The sequence below is a fragment of the Eulemur rufifrons genome, chromosome 4 (genome assembly GCF_041146395.1).
Source record: "Eulemur rufifrons isolate Redbay chromosome 4, OSU_ERuf_1, whole genome shotgun sequence".
Taxonomy (NCBI): Eukaryota; Metazoa; Chordata; class Mammalia; order Primates; family Lemuridae; genus Eulemur; species Eulemur rufifrons.
The window spans coordinates 13,503,365-13,525,067 of NC_090986.1; the positions used below are offsets into that span (position 1 = coordinate 13,503,365).

General features: G+C 36.3%; 1 protein-coding gene across 1 annotated transcript in view; it reads right to left on the bottom strand.

Moving 5' to 3' along the window:
• The window catches only part of MYO16 (myosin XVI), a 475,062-nt gene that overhangs the window by 396,760 nt on the left and 56,599 nt on the right, over positions 1-21,703 (bottom strand). The window contains exon 3 of the mRNA XM_069467032.1: positions 11,586-11,729. Coding sequence (XP_069323133.1) covers positions 11,586-11,729 — 144 coding nt within the window. The remainder of the gene's footprint in view (positions 1-11,585; positions 11,730-21,703) is intronic.

The following is a 21,703-nucleotide window of genomic DNA, read 5'->3' on the forward strand; positions in this document are numbered from 1 at the left end:
TGTCCCTGCACTTGTGCCAATACCAGGCTGTTTTAAGAACCACGGCCTTGTAGTATAGTTTGAGGTCTGGCAAATTAATACCTCCCATTTTGTTTTTGTTGCTTAAAATTGCTTTTGCTATACGGGGTCTTCTTTGATTCCATACAAAGTGTATAATTATTTTCTCTATGTCTGTAAAGAATGATGTTGGTAATTTAATAGGGGTTGCATTGAATCTGTAGATCACTTTGGGTAGTATAGACATTTTAACAATGTTGATTCTTCCGATCCACGAGCATGGTATATTTTTCCATCTATTTGCAAGTTCTGCTATTTCTTTTCTCAGTGTTTCATAGTTTTCCTTATAGAGGTCCTTTACCTCTTTAGTTAGATATATACCTAGATATTTTATTTTCTTTGTTGCTATTTTGAAGGGTATTGAGTCTTTAATTTGGTTTTCCGATTGACTGTTATTGTCATATATAAATGCCTCTGATTTGTGTATATTAATTTTGTAGCCTGAGACTTTGCTGTATTCGTTAATCAATTCCAGGAGTCTCTTGGTTGAATCCTGGGGGTTTTCCAGATATAACATCATATCATCAGCAAAAAGTGAGAGTTTGATCTCTTCCTTCCCTATTTGGACTCCCTTGATTCTGCTCTCTTGCCTGATAGCTCTCGCAAGGACTTCCAATACTATGTTGAAAAGTAATGGAGACAATGGGCAGCCCTGTCTGGTTCCAGTTCTAAGTGGGAGTGCTTTCAGTTTTTCCCCATTCAGTATGATGTTGGCTGTGGGTTTGTCATATATGGCTTGTATCATTTTTAGGTAGGTTCCATCAATGCCTATTTTGTTAAGCGTTTTTATCATAAAAGGGTGTTGAATTTTGTCAAATGCTTTTTCTGCATCTAATGAGAGTATCATATGGTTTTTGTTTTTGCTTCTATTTATGTGGTGAATTACATTTATAGATTTACGTATGTTGAACCACCCCTGCATCTCGGGGATGAAGCCCACTTGGTCGTGGTGGATTACTTTTTTGATAAGTACTTGGATTCGATTTGCTAGTATTTTATTGAAAATTTTTGCATCTATATTCATGAGGGAAATTGGTCTGTAGTTCTCTATTTTTGTTGTGTCCTTTCCAGGTTTTGGTATTAATGTTATATTGGCTTGGTAGAACGTGTTAGGGAGAACTCCATCCTTCTCAATATTGGAGAATAGTTTATGTAGGATGGGCACCAGTTCTTCTTTGTATGTATGGTAAAATTCAGGTGTGAACCCATCTGGACCAGGGCTTTTCTTTTTGGGAAGGTTTTTTATTGCTGTTTCGATTTCAGTTCTTGATATTGGTCTGTTCAGGTACTCTATTTCTTCCTGGTTGAGCCTGGGAAGACTATGTGTTTCTAAAAATTTGTCCATTTCCTCCACGTTCTCCAGTTTGTGTGCATAAAGATTTTTGTAGAATTCATAGATGATATCTTGTATCTCTGTAGCATCGGTTGTGATTTCTCCTTTCATGTTCCTAATGGAGGTTATTAGAGATTTTACTTTTGTGCTCTTGGTTAGTCTAGCCAGATGTGTGTCTATTTTGTTTATCTTTGTTTTTTAAATGATACTTTATTGCTTGTCTTCTGAAATCTAATTTGAGTCTTAATCTCTGTTAATATTGAGTGAGAATTTTAACCATAGATGTTTAGTGACAAGAAGGTTTAAGTAGCAGCAGAACTGCAAAAACGAAAGAACAAAAGGGCTCTTATTTTCCATGGCCAACAACAGGGCACAGGAACCAGAAGAGCTGCTTTCAGATTCTTCCTCTGACGTGCCATAATACATAACCTTGGGTGAAAAATAGGATCTTTGCCCAATTTCTGTTTTGGGTCAACTTGCCTTTAGATTAGTGAGATAAATTAATTAGGACAAAGAAGGAAACAGAAATGTGTCCACTGGTTTCGCCAAAAAGGTATCAAGAGTGTTCATGGCAAAAGCCATTTTGAAGGACTTGAAGGGCTGAAACCAGATTGCCAGATTGAGGAGTGTCCAGGGTCAGCATAATCTTGTCCTTCTCCAGAGAAGCTTGAGGGACAATAGGGTGTCAATTCAGGAAATAAGTTGATCATTTTTTCTTTCTTTCTTTTTTTTTTCTTTTTAGTGAACCGAAGATATTGGGACATAACTATGCATTTAAAGGAAAAAGTTAGTAGAATGACTATGAAAATAACAGGAATAAAGGAGAAATCCTTAGAGAGATGGTAATTAATATAATCTACAGGGGATGTGGAAGGATTTAGCTTACAAAGGAGAATAAATAACTCTTTAAGAATCGAAGAAAGGCAGCAAATAAATAGGAAAAAAAATCAATAGTTTGTTAGTAGGAATTGAAGGCATTCAAGCCTGAAGACTTCAATTTTCTCAGTGCAGTCAAAGGCAAGATCAACTTATGAGAAAGAGATTGAATATTTTATGTGTGGCCATTTAAATAAAATATTGATAATCAGGTGTTTGGCCTGGATTTCCCACCACTGTTCACAGTGGAGAATCAGAATGTACCTTGAACCATTTGAATTTATGCTTAAGTTCTAAGGAGGAGTTTAATCTTCTGAAATACCAAGGGCAGGCTGTGTCCTGATACACAGCAAACCGAAGTGGTGAAAAGGGCAGTTTATAAACAAATAACAGAAACATTTTTTATAGTGGTATTTAACCCAAGAATAGTATAAACAACTAATGAGTAAAGTTGTGGACTAATTAAATCAAAATGATTTAATTTTTACCTATAAGTTTAAGCCACTTAACACAATATAAGCCACATGCATCTGAAATATCGTATCTATTTCAGCTATGAGAGAATTGTTAGTTTCCAGCAGTTGCCAATAGCACCCATTAAAATGATCTAGTTCCACATTGCCTATTAGATACAGTTCATCACACACTCCATCCTACAGGCAAAGAAATTACTAATATCAGATGTTCAAACACAAAAGGCCAAGGATTGAGCAAACTTTCATTGCAATTTCCAGTAATCATTCCATTGCTACTGAAGAAGAAGATTGACGATACCATTGTTAAGCCTCACTTAGCAAATGACTATCCATTTACTCTTATTTCTTCCTACAACTTCTGATTTCAAGGCATGAAAATAGCTTAACAGATCTCCTCTTAGTGTGTAATAGTAGGAATTCAGTAATTTGATGTTACCTGTCACCCTTTTCAAAAATAAAACTAATTAAAAACTATCTTATCCTTTAGTTCTCTATTATCAATTTCTTGAAATTATGTATAATAGATGCCCTTTATAGTAAAATTTACTAAATTGTTCCAAGACACATGAGGTATCAAACTTCTTCTTACCAATATTTTACAATAAGAAAGAGAAAAAGTCTGAGATGATTAGTTGGTAACATAGGTAATAATTTTCCCAAATAGAAGCATCATAAGGTGGTTTACTCAAATTATTTCTTCTTCAAAATAATGAACACCAAAATAAAAGTTATTCATTTCTTATGTTTTGAAATGCAATGGACTGTTAAATGTTCATATTTCTCACAGCTTTAGAATTACTAACAGTGCAGAATAGCTTAGCAACTCTGGGGACATTGTAAAATTAGATGTGAAAATTCACATCTAGCATGCTGCAGATAAATGGAAAAACTTTAATCCAAAATCATATAAGAAAAGAAGTGCTAATTCAGCAATGCTATTCAGAGACCATTCCCTATAAAATCACATGATCCAAAGTAGCAAAGAAAATTCTATTGTTTCTCTCTCAGCAGGCAAGTGACTAAGCAGATTCTGAGGATACTTTATAAGCATTTATTCAGGACATAGCTACATTGATCCAACATGATAGAAATATTTATACCTATACATATAGGAGAGAAGATGTACATGTTGAAATAAACATGAAGTCAAGATTTTTAAGAGAATAAAACATGGCATGATTTTGAGATAATCTCTTACACCCTTGTGAATTTACTCTTGAATAACAAGAAAGGCTTCTCAAAATCTGGGAAAGAGCAAAATAACTTATCAATTTTTTATAAAAACTAGGAAAAATTTTAGTTATAGAGCATTGGTGTTTGAACATGATGGAAGTTACAAAATATTTTACAAATTGAATTAAGCACAATGTCAAATAAAAATTATATGTGCCAGATACTCAAATAATCAATAAAATGTAAGTGAAGAAAAATTGTCAGTGGAAAACTTTATATAATTATATAAACATAATTATACATATTAAATGTAAAAATTACAATATGTTAAAATTTTGTTTTATTGGAAGCCAAAATATTTGGATTTGAAATTTCACTGAAATTAAATTTATTTGTATAACAATAAGGATTATATAATAAACATATGAATGGAATTATGGAATAATAGAATAGAATTACTGTTCATGCCAGTGAGATAATATTGGTAAAATAGCTAAGAAACTGCAAAACCCCATTCACGTATATGATAGGAACTATCATAATAATGAGACTTTTTGTCTAAATTTTGAAAGCATATTGTAGAAATCCATCATTTTTGACCCACTTCTATTCCTAAAACATACTGGGCTTAGATGTTTTCTATTTCATATTTAAGGTTCTGAAAAGTGTCAATAGTTTTGCTTAGTAATAAACAGTTGATTCTCATTATTCATGTATTCTGTATTTTCAAATTCACCTACCTGCTAAAATTTATTTATAACCCCAAAATCAAAACTCAGGCCACTTTTGTGGACATACACAGAATGATGAAAACTTTTAGTCAAACAACATGCACATTCACAGCTGAAGTCAAACAACACACTTTTTTGAGGTTAAAAGGTGCCTGTTGTTTCAGTTTTCATAGTATAAACGTGTCCTTCTTGTGGTCTATTTGGTGCCACATTTTTAACATTTTTGAGATTTTTAAAATGGTTTCCATGTGTAGTGCTCTGGTGCTATCTAGCATGCCTAATTGCAAGAAGGCTGTGATGTGCTTGAACAAAGAAACTGTTTTATTAATGGACAAGCTTCATTCAGCAGTGAATTGTAGTGCTGCTGGTTGTGAGTTCAACGTTAATGAATCAACGTTACGTATTAAATAAGGTGTCTTTAAGCAGAAACACACATAAAATGAGGTTATGTACTGATGTGTTTATAAAAATGTCACCAGAGATTTGAAGGAACCTAACTCTTTATTTCCCCTAGGAACAATGACTCGGTATTTGCTAATTCTATGTTCATAATGACTTTGTAAGTCAAACTACCTTGAATAATGAGAATTGACTCCATGGATAACATTTCTCACTATCCCCCCACCAATTCTAATACCCAAGTTAGAAAGCTGTGTGGAAATAATGATCTTATCAGCCCACTTTGGGGACTCTGGTCTGTATGAATTATATCATAAGCAATATAGCACCAGATTAGAGTAGTCAGAAGTTCAGGTTTTGAAGCAAGTCTTTGTGGGATCCAATCTTGTCTCTACCACTGCTATCTGGCCTTCAGCATGTAGATCAGCCCGTCTGTGAACCAGCAGCCTCATCTACTGTATAGAGCATGCTTGACACAAGTGACTCCATTTTAGAAAAATATTCATTTTAAAAGGCATCGTCCAACAGGGACCAGGCATTTACAGACTGCACCTAAACAGACCAGGGCATAACCCTTTCCTATCAGTCCCCACCAGAGACTCAAGGGACATAAAAAGAGAAGGATTTTTCTCATGGTCATCTTTATAGCGACTGTCCTGCAGTCACTCATGATGAGCAACTGGCATCTGCTGCCAAAGGCTCTGCCCAAGTCAAGAAATCTTCCCTGCAAGACCCTGGCAGCTCCACTGATGACCAGATCAGCCCAGGACATTCTCCTTGTCCACACTACTCTCCTTGGACTGGTTCATTAAACCCTTTTTCTAGCGCCTTTTTCTCTTGATGTTAAATGTTACTTTGCTTGATGTGGAAATTTTAATCTATAACATGTACATATTAAGTATGTGACTATGTATGGTTTGCAATACTCACTGACTTGTGGAGGCGGGAGCCTGTGTTTGTGGCTCTGACTACCGCGTGAACGGGCAGAACTAAGGAGAATTGCTTCCTTGGGAACCCCATGTATTAAGAGCTTGTGGCCTTTATGATTGAAAAAGCATCCATAAAATCTGACATCTTGGAAAGACACAAACGAGTATGGACCTGGTTATCACTGACCTTGCACCGCTCACAATACCTAAGCAAACAGCTAGCACCTTGGTATTAAATGAGTTTGTGAGGATCAAGTTAATAATTGTAAAGCATATAGTAAGATGTCTGACAAATAGGGAGGGCTGTATGAAAGTTAATTATTAGCATCCGTCAGAGTTTTGTAGGTCACTAGACAAAAGCACTGACAACATTCACAGTAGCTAAGTCTACTCCATAACACAACACATTTCTAATTCAGTTAAAGTGGCAATAGTCTAAGCTCTTAAGTATATGATGCTCCCATCTCTACTTAACAACAATTCACAATGAATACCTAATAAATCTATAAGACCATTTTTATAGATGACTTCCTCAAGAATGTGAAAGATGTGGCTTAATTATAGCTTTCATTCATTCTTAAAACCAGTCCCCTCTCACTTACACTATTCTAACCTTCTCCATCTCAGCAAACAATTACAATCCCAACTTCCCAGTTTTCAGGCCAAAAATGTGAAAATCATTCCTGATTTCTGTTCTTTCCTTCATCCTTAAATCAAGTCATACCAAATACTGACGATTCCACCTTCAAAACACTGTATACCCAGATGTCAACCACTTCTGCCACCTCCACCACCTTGAGTGTGGATGGTGACCATATCTACAAGTTCCCTGTACTTCTCTCCTTGTCTATTTCTAACAGAGCAGCAAGATTGATCCTCTTAAATTTAAGTCACATCATGTCTCATGTCGCTTCCCTGCTCAAAAGCCACCAAAGGTTTCCCTAATCACCCAGCATTAAAGTAGATTTGAAATCCTTCTGAGGGCCTGACCCAGCCCCACAGCCCCTCTGATTTCGTCTACTGCCTGGCGCTTGTCACTTCATGGCAGCCGTGGCTGGTCTTCTTGCTGTCCCTCCAGCACAGGAACCCTGCCAAGAAGCCCCTAGGTGCTGTCCCCTCTGCCCAGCATGATTGCACCCACACACCCACATGGGTCACAGCCTACATATCACCTTTTCCATGCAGCCATCCTAGTACTCTCTATTCCTTTCTTTTTTCACCCTTTAAGGCTTCTTAGTAAGTTAATACACTATATATTTTAGCCATTTGTTTGCTTTTATCTGCCTCTGCCAAATAGAACGTAAAGTCCAAGAAACAGGGACTTTTGTTTCTTTTGTTCACTGCTGCCTCCCTTTGGCCTGCACAGAAGGTAAACTCGTATTTATTAAATGGATCAACGCTGCACAGTCTCTCTGACCATCATTAAGCTTTGCAACATGGAAGGAAGATTGGATATACAGTCCTAAACCAGGTACAATGGAATTTAATGCATCAAGTAAAATACATCTCTCTTTTGAGGTTATTGGCAAGAACATATTTTACAATAATTAGAATTTTTATGACAACGTATTTTATCAATATTTATTTAAAAGTAAATTACTTTGGTGGATGCATTCTTAGGCTGGCTATCACACGGTATGAATAAGGCTACTCAGACTTGCTTAATCCACTAATCACATTTCTCAGTGGTTCATTTTTATCACTTGCATTGTTTTCACCATTACTCTGGATTATAAAGTGTCTTCTTGTTCACTGTGTAGCATTTAGAAAACACAGTAGTCAATAAATATTTGCTGAATGAATGAATGAATAAACTGTGATTTCCTTCAGGGCAGGACCTGTGTTAATACACAGACAGTTGTCAGTTAATATTTTAGATGTGATCAGTGAATTAAAGTCATTGCATGAGACTAACTAGCAGATATATTACTTTGTATATAAGGTTGGATTATTCTATGGTGTGAGAAAGAGGACATTGCAGAGCCATGAAAATGTTGCAAATAATTTGAATATTATAGATTTAACTATGATCATACGTGAAATACAACCAGTTTCTATTTTCCAATTCTGTCTCGTAAAGAAAAGCAACATTATCAGACATTAAGATAATTTATGTGCTAAAGTACTTCTAACAAAAGTGTACAGTGAATGAGATAAAGAATTCTAGAATATGTAAAAGGATGAATGAGTTAGATATGAGTTAATAGTGGCAATATCAATTTCAGGTTGACTTCCAAAAATGGGCCTGCCATTCTTTCATTCCTTTGCTGATTTGTGTATCCAGCACGTGTACACGGAGCGTCTATCAGGTACTAGGCACTGTTCTAATAGCCACATATGCACTAGCTACCTACTTCTGTGATGAGCTGGAAGCTAATTATTTATTAAATGCCTAACTTGAAGCTCCTAATAAGCACTGCTGCTGTAAGTTATATAAAGAATTACTGAATATAAACCAAATTGTTCCAGGCAGATGAGATATTTATTATACAGGCAACTGTTTATTAATATGACTGAGTTGTTGCCATGGGAAAAAATGGAACTTACAGAAACAGCATCTCATAAGGACAAAGAGAAAAATAAATCATTATTTAAACAAATATCCTGTTCATGATGAGGTAGAACATCCCGGAACATGGATAATGTGCTAATAATCTTAGAATCAGGTGGAGGGGGATCAAAGAATAGAAGGGTAAAATGAAAGTACAGAACATCATCATGAAGATACCACTGAGTCTGACAATGACATGGAGGTGTCCCTAGTTAGGGCAACAATTTGGGACATCTTCAAATTGTTATTCTTTTTCTAAACATTTATTTTAGGGACTAGGATTGGTGCCATTGCTTATTGATTTCCTTTGGAAGATGCTGTTTAGCCCCTCATGAAGAAGGCTAATGTGTATTTCCTCAGTTATGCAAGGAGTCACAGGGGAGACCTAAGTAACTTGCCACCACATACCTAATTTATTCTTATATTATATCTTGTGTATTGATGCCCCAGGTGCTGGTCCTGGGGGCCTGCCCTAATCCTAGCTCTGGTTATAAATGTGTCTTATTCTTGTGTTCAGGGTAGGCTACCTGGATTGCTACATCTAGTCCCTCAATGATATTTCTGATTTTAATGCTATTTTTGATAAAAGTCTCTTATATGCTGAAGGGGATTTATTTGAGTGTAGTTACAGCAACTGAACCTTGAGATCAATATGCTGTTTTTCTTGAGATTTAATTTTGTTTCTTTTCTTTTGTCATGATTTGGTGCATCAATTCGGGGCTGCTCCTGCAATATTTAACTGCAGGTATCACACGAGTCTAGACTTAGGCTCAGTGGAGACTGTATAAAGAAGGCAGATCCTCTCGCTCTGCTCCATCAGAAATGTGAAACTGAGGCATTTCAGAAGGGAGGAAGGGAATCCTGGCTGGCAGTGGAACTCAGAAAAGTGAAGTCTTTGTCCAGTAATTTGCTTGAGGAAGTGGAAGAAGGATTTTACAATTGAAGCACAGCTATATGAATATTGATTCTTGAGAGTAAGTATGGCCATTTTGCATGTAGGGGGAAATGTAACCAATAATAATTAATCAGAGAACATAAATAGAGTGAGCTTTGGAAAAGTTACTGATTTTCCCAAACAATATTTAGAAAAAATAAATCAGAACATAGAAAAAACCACAAAAGCCATGAATCAAACTTTTCTACTCCATTCTCATATAATCAAAGCAGGTATTTCACAGAAGTCATCCAGTGGTCAAACTATCAAACAAAAAAAATGTATCAAACAAGTAACATGGACTCAGCCCCTTCTTAAATAACTCAGCCTAGTGCTCTGTAAGAACTAAGCATTCTAGAGAGTTCCAAAGCCGATCATTTAACAGCCTCGCTCAAAAGGTGATTCAGTTCAATTCCTTAATATGTTTTATATTTTCCTTCAATACTGAGGAAATCCCATAGCTTTTGTACTGACTTGTCAATTTAGTACCTCTTAGGCTCTATTTCTACAAAATCAAGATTTTGTTCTTATAAACGAGTTAAGTTGCTTTTTGTGTCTTCTCATGTAAAGTAGCCCTCCCAAAGTTTCTATTTCGAGCTAAGTAATCTTTATTTTCGTTGTTATTTTCTTATTAATTAAATCTACCCTCCATTTTCCAGGATTTGAAAGAAACACATTTTCAGTGACATATATTTATACTGTAAAAAAAAAAAAAACATATATATAATACATAGTCTTAAAGGACAAATCAGAGAAAACGAAACAAAATTAAATCATATAAAATTAAGAACGTCTCAACTCACAGTCTTTAATCCTAAAATACTTCTGCTCATGATTTCAAAAAAAGAAACAAGAGGCACAGGGTAGTGGATTTAATTGTTTCCAACGAAAAAGACATGCTTCCTAATAACTGTGAATGTGACCTTGTTTGGAAGTAACATCTTTGAAGATGTAATCAAGCTAAGAAGAGGTCATACTACATTAGGGTGGGCCCTAAATCCAATGACTGGTGTCAATAAAAGAGAGGAGGGGACATTTGGACAGAGACACAGAAGAAAGTCAGGTGATGATGGAGGCAGAAATTAGGGTGATGCCTCTATGAGCCAAGGAACACCAAAGATGGCATGGGCTACCATAACTCTGGAGAGCAAGGAAGAATTCATCTCCAGAGCCTACAGGGGGAGAATGGCCTTGAAGACACCTTGATTTCAGACTCTAACCTCCAGAACTGTGAAAATAAACTTCTCATCAGCCACCATGTACATGGTAACTTGTTATGGCAGGCATAGGAAGCTAGTATAGGTAAAATGGGTCTGTGAAAAAAGGATGGACTTTGGAAAATGAATTTGAGTTCAAATCTATAGTTTGTGTTTTGGACTATGGCAAGTTACTTAATATATTTGAACACCACGTGGCTTGTGCGTAAAATCTTGAAAACATGAATGAAATAATGCATGTGAAAATGCAGGCACATAATAGTGACCCATTAAGGAATTAGATGATTTTTTAAAAATAAAGAGGAAAAAATTAAATCATTCTTACTCTTATATTCCAGTAAGTTTTCTAAAAATTTAGAGATAAAAAAATTAGGAAAAAAATCTCACTTTCAAAATAAAGCTTATGTGGGAATACATGTCAGTGTTTAAGATGTAACTGAAAACAACAACAATAAACTCCAAGGCTTTTTATATTTAAAGTTTTCATTTGTGTGTAAGCAAATGTTGGAGACACTTCTTTACTAGATGTAACCAAGAAAAGAACATTCAATATAAGCCATATCTCCTTATAGCTTTATGCCTGTTTGGCTAAAAATTTAGAAATGAGAAAGAACTGAAAAATAAAATTAACGAACCATTTTAGTCATGACTGACTTGTTTCAAGGCATATAAAGTTCCAAGGAAAGGCAAGAGAAGTACAGATTAGCACAATATCTGAACAATTTGTTTTATGAACTATGTGACCCACACTCTTAGTCTCTTATTATCTTGTGGTCTAGGTAAGTAAATGATGATTTATGCACATTTTTTCTCAACAAATTGTTATTTATTGTAAAATATATTAAGTCTATAGCCTTTTGCACACCACCAACTCTTCAAGAGGTAGATAAATGGAACTGAAGTACTTACTAAAACAAGAAGCAGGACAATATCAGGGTTATCACATGCACAGGCAATGTGCATTGGTGTCCAAAAGTCTTCATCCTGGTGGTTGACATTGACTCCTCTGTCAATCAGGATCTCTGCAATGAAGGCATTGTCATACCGAGCACACTGAAAGAAAAAAAAAAAGGAAATAAAAAATTATAACAAACTATGATATGGTTTATTCTAAATGTCTATGGATAAAACATTTCAGTGCCAATTTTGGAAGTTGAGTGGTGAAGCTGAGCTTGGAAGGGATGTATTCACATTCCCCAAGTAACCTACAAGGGATGGAGCATACATAAGACTTATGGGGAATTGGGCCAATGGACAGGGGAGTAGGGAAGGAAAAAAATAGGGACAGATATTAAGAAAGCTAAAAAAAAAATACTACACTTATTAGACCCTTTTTATTTGTAGGTAGGATTATTAGAAGATCCTGGATCCGTTACTATAATTATCTTTCTAAAACACAGATTTGATCATATTATACTTCTGTTTTAAAAATTCATAGTTTGTCACTGCCCAAAGAATAAGGTTTAACTATTTTATTGCATCCAACATAGACAAGACCCTTTAAAATCTTTCTAACATCATCTCTCATCATTTTCATATATCGCCTTCACACCAGTTGCCTAAGACTACTTGGCATTCCACAGCATGCCATGTTATAAAAGTTACCAGCTGAAATTAAGGAGTCTTCTAACATAAATTTTAATGATTTCATAATATTGCATTTTATATATAATATATTCCATAATCTACTAAATCAAACTATCCAGGAACTTATTTGTTCTTATTTTTATTTACTATTTATAATTAAAAATTCAGGGAAATATTTTATGTATAAGGGCTTGCATTACGGGTATATAATCTATGCAATTGTACTTAAATGGTCCCTGTATTTTGTTTGATATTCTATTACCATCTGAAATTCTTTCTTTCTTTATTTATTTTTTAATTATTTTTTTGTGAGACAGAGTCTCAGTCTGTTGCCCAGGCTAGAGTGCCATGGCAGCAGCCTAGCTCACAGCAACTGCAAACTCCTGTGCTCAAGCAATCCTTCTGCCTCAGCCTCCTGAGAAGCTGGGATTACAGGCATATGCCACCATGCCCGGCTAATTTTTTCTATATATATTTTTAGTTGTGCATATAATTTCTTTCTATTTTTAGTAGAGACGGGGTCTCACTCTTGCTCAGGCTGGTCTCGAACTCCTGACCTTGAGCGTTCCTCTCACCTCGGCCTCCCAGAGTGCTAGGATTACAGGAGTGAGCCACCATGCCTGGCCTGAAATTCTTAATAATTTTTGAAAAGTCCCATGTATTCATTTTGCACTGTGCTGTGCAAATCACCTGGTTCTTTTATGTCCTTTTCATATTTATATGATACAATAATGGCCAATGCACACTGGTAAAATTAGTAAAATACAAAAACCTATTAATATATATCATTTTGGGGTTGTAAGATATAAGCTTTTTATAGGATTTGGATGCATAGAACAGATTTCCCTCCCTCAAAGGGTACCAATCAATATTCCTACCAGAAGTATCATCATACAAATTTATTCACCTATTCACTGGATATTATAATTAAAAACAAATCATTGTAGGACTTCCTCTTCAGAGTAACAAGGACTAGATTTATCTACCTGCTTGAATCAGTAAAAAAATACATATATGATCTCTGAAAGATGGGAAGCAAACAAGATGAGCCCTACTACTCTTCCCGCCTGCTACCTTGAAAGAGTTCCCAACCTGCAGCTCGGGAGGAAGAACCCAGTTTGACCAGGCTCATGAGACATCTTGGAAGACCAAGTTGGCTAAATTTCACAGAGCAGAGTAGCAGAGAGGACAAAGCTGCATAGACAAAGAACTTTAAAGCTCTAAAGAAGCTCCCAGCCCCCTTCAAGTACTCAGCTGAATAATGATCAGCACATGCATTCTAGGAAACTACCCAAGGTCAAGGAGAGAACCACCTGAAAAGAAAGAGGTCTCCGAGCTCATAAATCACAGGGAACAGTGCTTGTTCCTACTGGCCAGAGTGGAAACCTCATAATTGACAGGGCACTGGGTAGAGTAACAGATGTGTCTTGCCTCAGTGGAGGGGGAATATTAGTTCTAATTTAAATACTGCTCTATTCCCAATTTAAAAATCTTTAATTCGGCCGGGCGCGGTGGCTCACGCCTGTAATCCTAGCACTCTGGGAGGCCGAGGTGGGCGGATCGTTTGAGCTCAGGAGTTCGAGACCAGCCTGAGCAAGAGCGAGACCCCATCTCTACTAAAAATAGAAAGAAATTATATGGACAGTTAAAAATATATATAGAAAAAATTAGCCGGGCATAGTGGTGCATGCCTGTAGTCCCAGCTACTCGGGAGGCTGAGACAGGAGGATCGCTTGAGCCCAGGAGTTTGAGGTTGCTGTGAGCTAGGCTGACGCCACGGCACTCACTCTAGCCTGGGCAACAGAGTGAGACTCTGTCTCAAAAAAAAAAAAAAAAAAAAAAAATCTTTAATTCAACTCCAAAAGTATTGAATTATTTCCAAATAATTTATTAATAGCACCCCATCCAAAGAGCTCAAGATTATTTACAGAAATACAGAAATATTCAGTATGTAATAAGGTAAAATTTACTGTGCCTAGAATCCAATAAAAAAATTTACCAGGTATAAAAAAAGTAGGAAAATATTAGAAACCACAATGAAGAGAAAAATTGATCCATGTAAACCGACCCATAAGTGATGCATCTGTGAGAATTAGCAAATCAGGATATGAACATCATTATGATAACTATATTCCATATATTCAAAAACTCAGAGGAACTACTGAACATGTTAAGTAGATACATGAAAGATGTTAAAATCCTCAAATTTAATGTCTTTAGATGAGAACTACAATGGCTAAGATGAAAAAACATACTATCAAATGGAATTAACAGCAGACTAGATATTGCAGGAGAAAAGATTAGCAAACTTGAAGACAGTAATATAATTGTACAAAATATAACAAAGAGGGAGAAGTAATTTAAAAAAAAATGACAGAACATCAATGAGCCGTGGGATACTTTTAAAAAGGATGATATCAGAATGAAAAGCACTGAAAATTGTGACCATATGAATAATACAGATTTTCTTCTTATTTAAATATATTTAAAATATAATTGTTTAAAAATAATAACAAAGTATGGAGTTTATAATACATGTAGATTTGAAGTGTATGGCAGCAATAACATAAAAGCTGGGAGGGGAGAAATGAAAATGTAATAAGTAATGTTTTTATCCTACATGTGAAGGGGTAGAATATCATTTGAAACTAGAGTAGAATAAGTCAAAGATATATCCTAAAAGTACTAAAACAGACACCAAAAGAATAAGTACAACACATAATACCGCAAAAGAGATAAATTTGAATCATAAGAAATACTGAATCCCAGAGAAGGCAGTAAGAGAGGAAAGGGAAATATGGGAGACAAGTAGTGGGGGGAAAAAAAAAAAAGCAAGATGGTAGATTTCAGCCAGCCTAAACATATAAGTAATAAGTAATAATATAAATAAATGTAAATATTCTAAATTCCATAATGATAAGGCAGGGATTATCATATTTTATTTTAAAAAAGCAATACCTAATAATTGTCTATAAGAAACCCTGAATACTTTCCCCTAAAATTAAGAAGAAGGCAAGAATGTTTACTTTCACCACTTCCTCTCAATATTCCCCTGGAGATTCCAGCCACTGCAATTGGGAATGAAAAAGCAACAAAAGTCATCTATATTGGAAAGCGAGCATAAAACTGTCTTTATTCACACACATGAGATCTATGTAGAAAATATAATGGAATATACAAACAGTGATTAGAACCAATAATTAAAGGTAGCAATGTTGTAGGATACAAGATCAATATACAATAGTCAAAAGTATTTCTATATGCTAGCAACAGCCCTTTGGAAATTAATATTTAAATTAAAATAGCATCAAATATATTGAAAAACTTAGGGATGAATCTGACAAAAGATGTATAACACCAGTATGCTAAAACCAATAAACATTGGTGAAATAAATTTTAAAATACCTAAATAAATGGAAATATATACTGTATACTTGAGTCAGAAGATACGATGTTATTACAGAAATAATCCTTTCCAAATTGTTCTGTAGATTCAGTTCAAATGTAATCAAAATTCCAGCAGGTGTTCTTGTAGAAATTGAAAAGCTCAATCTAAATTTCTTAAGTTAATGCATAAGATCTAGAATTGCCCAAAGAGCGGGGGAACAAAGTTCATGGACTAAAGCCACCTAATTTCAAGACTTATTATATAAAGTTATAATAATCAAGGCAGTGTGGTGTTGGCATGAAGTCAAATGAATCAATGCAATAGAATAGAGAGTTTAGAAATACAGCAACCCATGTATGGACAATCAATTTTTTTTTTTTTTTTTTTTTTTTTTTTTTTGTTGAGACAGAGTCTCACTTTGTTGCCCAGGCTAGAGTGAGTGCCGTGGCGTCAGCTTAGCTCACAGCAACCTCAAACTCCTGGGCTTAAGCGATCCTACTGCCTCAGCCTCCCGAGTAGCTGGGACTACAGGCATGCGCCACTATGCCCGGCTAATTTTTTCTATATATAGATTTTTAGGTGTCCATATAATGTCTTTCTATTTTTAGTAGAGACGGGGTCTCGCTCAGACTGGTCTCGAACTCCTGACCTTGAGCAATCCACCCGCCTCGGCCTCCCAGAGTGCTAGGATTACAGGCGTGAGCCACCGCGCCCGGCCCGACAATCAATTTTTGAGAAAGTTGCAAAGGCAATTCGGTGAAGAAAGGATGTTCATTCAACAAACTACACTTAAACAATTGGGTATGCATATATAAAAAATCACTTTTATCCACACCTTGAACAATATGCAAAATTTGTTCAAAATGTAAAATATTGAAAAATGTAAAATCAAAAATTAAAAATGTTCTATAAAGAATATAAGAGAAAATTTTTGTGATGACACTACAAGCCCAATCCATAAAGGGGAATATTAGTAAGTTGGATTATATCAAAATAAAAATCATCTGCTCTTCAAAAGACACTACTTAGGGAATAAAAAGACAAGTAACAACCTCGGAGAAAATATTTTTAAAACATATAATAAGCTGAAATAAATATATATATATCTGATAAAATACAGTTATCAAGAATATACAAATAATTCTCAAACTTCAGTATTTTGAGAAAACAACTGAATTTTGAAAATCAAGCATAAGATTTAGTCTGCCACATCAACAAAAAAATGGATGTCCAAATTATGGTTCACAGTCATGATATGTGAACTGAGTCTTCCTATCGCCCCCACCACCTGATCATCTCAAGTGTGCAATTACTACAATGCAAAATGCAAAGGTCCATGTGGAGGAAGATATTAGCAGACACTGTCATTAGGATGTAAGTAAGCAGTTGGGGCAATGGCAAGCATATGTATTTTGATGAAATAGTTTTGGTTTTGAACTAAGGTCTTTGTGTAGCTGATGTCCCAAGTCACGTGTAGCAACAACAAAACAGTCACTAGAGTCAGGGTCTTGACAGTAACGAACTGTGACCCCATCCAGAGTAGGTTCAGGTTTGGCTACAGTGACAGAGAAGGTGAGGACCAGAGTATGAATGTTCAATAAATTGGTTTCAGGATCTGGGGCCTGGATCCGATTTAAGTTAGGAAATTAATATGAAAGGAATTTGAATTTCTTTTCTATTCTCTTTATCTTTTTGATGGCTCCCTGCATAATCAACAAAGATGTGACCTCCTCCTTCTGTGCCTGTCAAGATATCCTCAACCTGCACCTCAGGAATCCACATTTGTATTCAAAGACACCTGAGGTTTGCATTTTCAGTGTCTTTCACCAAAAAGAGTTAATTAGATACAATGTTGAAAGTGATATAATTTTTAGAATCATATTTCAGAGGACTATGAATAATAATTTGACAGCAATAAATGCCTTCTAGTCACACTTGCCTGAAAAGATTACAATGGGTGAACATTCCGGTTACAATGTTCTTACAATATTATTGTCAGATAGTAAATCTGTTACTCTCTGCAAAGGATTTTCTTCAAGCCAGGAAACCTTCCTCTCGATTCAGGTTGTTCTTCATCACTTCAACCAATTTCTGGTGATGCTTTATAGCACCAAGAACGTGACTGAGCCCACATCAGCTGGCTGAGCCCAACTCTGACACCAGTAGGTGTCTCTACCTGCAGCCTGGAGCCAGGTCCCCAAGCTCTTCCTGTCACCATTGTCTACCTTTCAAAATGCCAAGAAGAACTAATTACATAATTTGTGAGACCCAGTGTAAAATGAAAATGTGGGTCCTCTTATTTAAAAATTATTAAGAATTTCAAGATGGTGACCACAGAGTGTGAAACACAAAGCCCTGTGTGACTGCGTGGATCACATGTCCACGACGCTGGCCCTGAGTGGCCGAGCCCTTTAACCAGCTAACCACCCAGGTTCCTGCATGCTCGCACTCTACTCTTCTTTCCAAAACTCTCCTCATCTGGCAATGCCCAGAGAACCTAAATGGAAATCAGTCTCCCTGAAAACACCATCTTTCCTGCAGCCTTTCCCAGCATAGGTAAATTTACCCTTCCACAGGGCCCTGAAAAACTTGCACAATTTCTGAGCTTATTGTTGACACTTCCAGAATCATTACACATTCACTTTAATGTGCTTCCTTCTAAAATTCACCCCATCCATATACACTTACTTATTTCTCCCAGCCTGGTCTCTCCCCTCTTTCACGGGAGACTTGGAAACCAGGACAACAGTCTTCTTTCCCTCTGAGCACCCTGAACAGAGGACTCATTAACAACACGGGGTTGCCCACCCTATGCAAGCCCCCTAGACACCTCCCCTGCTGCACTCCACTAATCCTCACCCACCCCTCTGGCTCTCCAGCAGCTGGATTGGCTCCACTCTGAAACATGGAATTCTAATATCCAAATCTGTGACTAAAATAACCCATTCTGCCTCCTAAAATAGACTGAGAGACCAATGTGATGAAATAGCTTTTGCTTATGAGGCTGTTCATGGATTTGACTACATGCCTGGGAAGTGACAACTGATACTTTCAACACTGGATCAGCAGTTCACAGCTTCTCCGGTAATGCACTCCTTCACTCATTTTAATTGTTTGTAAACAAAGGTAATATTTCTCAATGCTCAAACTCAGTAAAATGTGCATTAATGATTCATCTGGAAAGACTGAAAATTATAGAAACAAAATGACAAACAAAGGCAACTTTCAATTTAAAATGTGTTGTCTTTTCCCTCTGTCTTGCCATAAAGGATATTTACTACATTATAGTTCTCTGGGTTGGCTAACAAGTGGGTCACGACAAACCCTGAAGTCTATCACTCAGAAAAATAAAACAATCAATACAAATAGAGTTCACACATCAAATACCATGGTTCATATATGAAAGTTACCTTTGCCATTTTTTAAAAAAAATGAGAGCTGGATCCACTGTAACATTAATTATCTGAAACATTAATTATCTCAACAACTACATAATTTACAAATGCTTCCCTTCACTTCCCTGTATTGGTTACAGACCCATCATGACAGAGGAGACTAGAAATAGTTCTGGGGTCAACATCTGGTTTGATCCAAGGTTGTTTACTGAATGAATATCACGTGCCAATCATAATTCTACTACACACATATACACACACACACACATATACATAAAATATATATATGAACTTTTTGGCAGCTATGGAGGGAGAGTTAAGTGAAGCAATTTACACAATCAACTTGAATTAGCTGCAGTCCATTTTCTTGTCCTATGTTTATGGATTTTAAGTAGGTAAAAAATTTCTATAACGAGAGAGAGAGAAAGAGAGAGGGAGAAATTGATTTATATCATTAGTGAAATTAATTTGACTTTGTTGAAATTTCTCCAAATTTTTGACATCATTCTGGAACTTCCATAAGATCCTTTGTATTAATATTTATCATCAATACTGTGGGCCATCCTTTTCGGTCTGTGCATAGAAATGGGGTACCGAGTCACACCCACTTCTCTGCCACTATATCACATTGCAGAATCGCATTCATTGTAGGGTCGTCTGGTACGCACTTCTTATCATTTCACCTTGCCATAGATAAGCTATCCCGAATACTCTGAGTTAAATTATATTTATTATTCCCACTTTCACTCCAAATAGCCATAGCTTCCAGCCAATAGAACTAACTAAACTCTAATTATGAAACAGGTCATTACTATAAAGATTCAGATAAAGCAATGATGCACATTCAGAAATTTTAAAATCTTAATTAAACAGTTATTTTTTAAGTGAATATAAACATTCCTCCTTCAGCTGCAGCACCGGTTTACTTTATTTTGAATGACTAAGATTTTATTAGGCAACACTATATTCCAGGTACTGTGCTTGGAACTGTATATGTAAAATTGAAGTACGGTTCACTGCTGTGAGTTCTGTAATTGAGGGTGTGCATAGCATTCTGTGGATTCACACAGCAGAGGGTGCCTAACAGCCTGATAAGAATTAAATGGACAATCCAGTGTGGGAACACAGGAGCTCGTCTTGAACAATCAGGAAGCACCTAACAAAAAGTGGGTGGGGACTGGGGTTGGGACATTCATATATCCACTAATTAAATACTTGCCTGCACTGAGGACCTACCATGTGCCCGCTCTGTGCTGAGCCAGGGGGTGGGTGTGATGAACAGCTGTCATCCCACAGCAACAGCTGATGCTCAAGGGGGCAGTTCAGTCAAAGAGCCAAGATGGGGAGGTCCAGTGAGCTACTGGACCATCTTGGCAGAGCACCCAAAGTAGGAACCAACATGAAGAATATGGAGGAGGAATGAAAACAGCCATTTGTGGAATTGTCAGCATCTTGGCATGTCTAGAATGGTATAGATTATTGGAGCTGTTTAAAGAAGGCCATTCTGAGTGGGTGGGTTTTAGGCTGACACCTAAAGGAAACCCTTTCTTGGCATGACACTCCTGTTTCTCCTAGAAAAGACTTTTCTCCAGTGGTTTTGAAGCTGGATGATAGCAAGTTTTCTTGGAGGAAGGCACAGTTCTACAAGAACATCCATTCCCTTCCCTCTGGCCCCTTCATTTCCCCCTGTGCTTCCTGCTGCACCATCCTGCATGGCTATCCCCTACCTCCCCCAAGAAACTCCAGGAACAGCCCCTGCAGAGGGTATATCATTTTCTGCTATGATTGACTACTTTTGCTAGAATTTATCTTTGTAGCTTTTGCCCTTTTTCTTCTGGAAAAGCTAAAAAGGGGGTTGGAGTTAAGTGGTCAATACCCAGACGCTGTGGTGTGGATGGGCAGGGGAATTTGTGGGCAGCTTCCACTACCAGCTATTTTTGTTATTTAACACCTAGACATTTTGAAAAATAAGGCATTTCTTTAGATATTTTCTCTAGAGTTTTGATAGTCTGCCTCTTTTCAAATTAAAATATATTCTGCTTGATTTTGAAGATATGAAGCTGTTGAACTGCCTCTTCTGGTTTAAGGTACTAATTCTCTCTGCTTCTTATAGCATCTGAGACTTCAGAGAAACTTACAGTGAAGCACAAAAAGCAGCTCAATTTAGAGCACCAGGAGGAGCAAAGTTACATATTTTTATTAGTGTTTTTATTCTATAAAACACACATGCTTCTTATTTAAAATGGTCAAGCAATATGAAAAGGAAACAGAAAATACTAAAACACCTTGTCCTCATCCCCCAAATTGAGTCACTGTTAGAAATTTCTTTTGTCTAGACTTCAAGATATTTTGTTGGCTATTGAAAAGGACTCTGTCTGTCTGTCTCTATCTATCTATATCTCTATCGTCTATCTGACTGTACTATGTGCACTATTCTCTTAGCTGCTTTTGGCATTAACAATATGTCTTGGACATATTTTCATATACGTTATAGCTCAATATTTTTAATAACCACCCGAATTCCACTGCTTCAGGGCCTATCTTTGTGTTGAAAGTAGAATTCACTTGGTAAAAGAATGTGTATTTTCTATTTCTAGTGTATTTCTCTTCCGCTTGGTTCTGGTCTGGGACTGTCACAGAACAGAATTAAAAGAGAT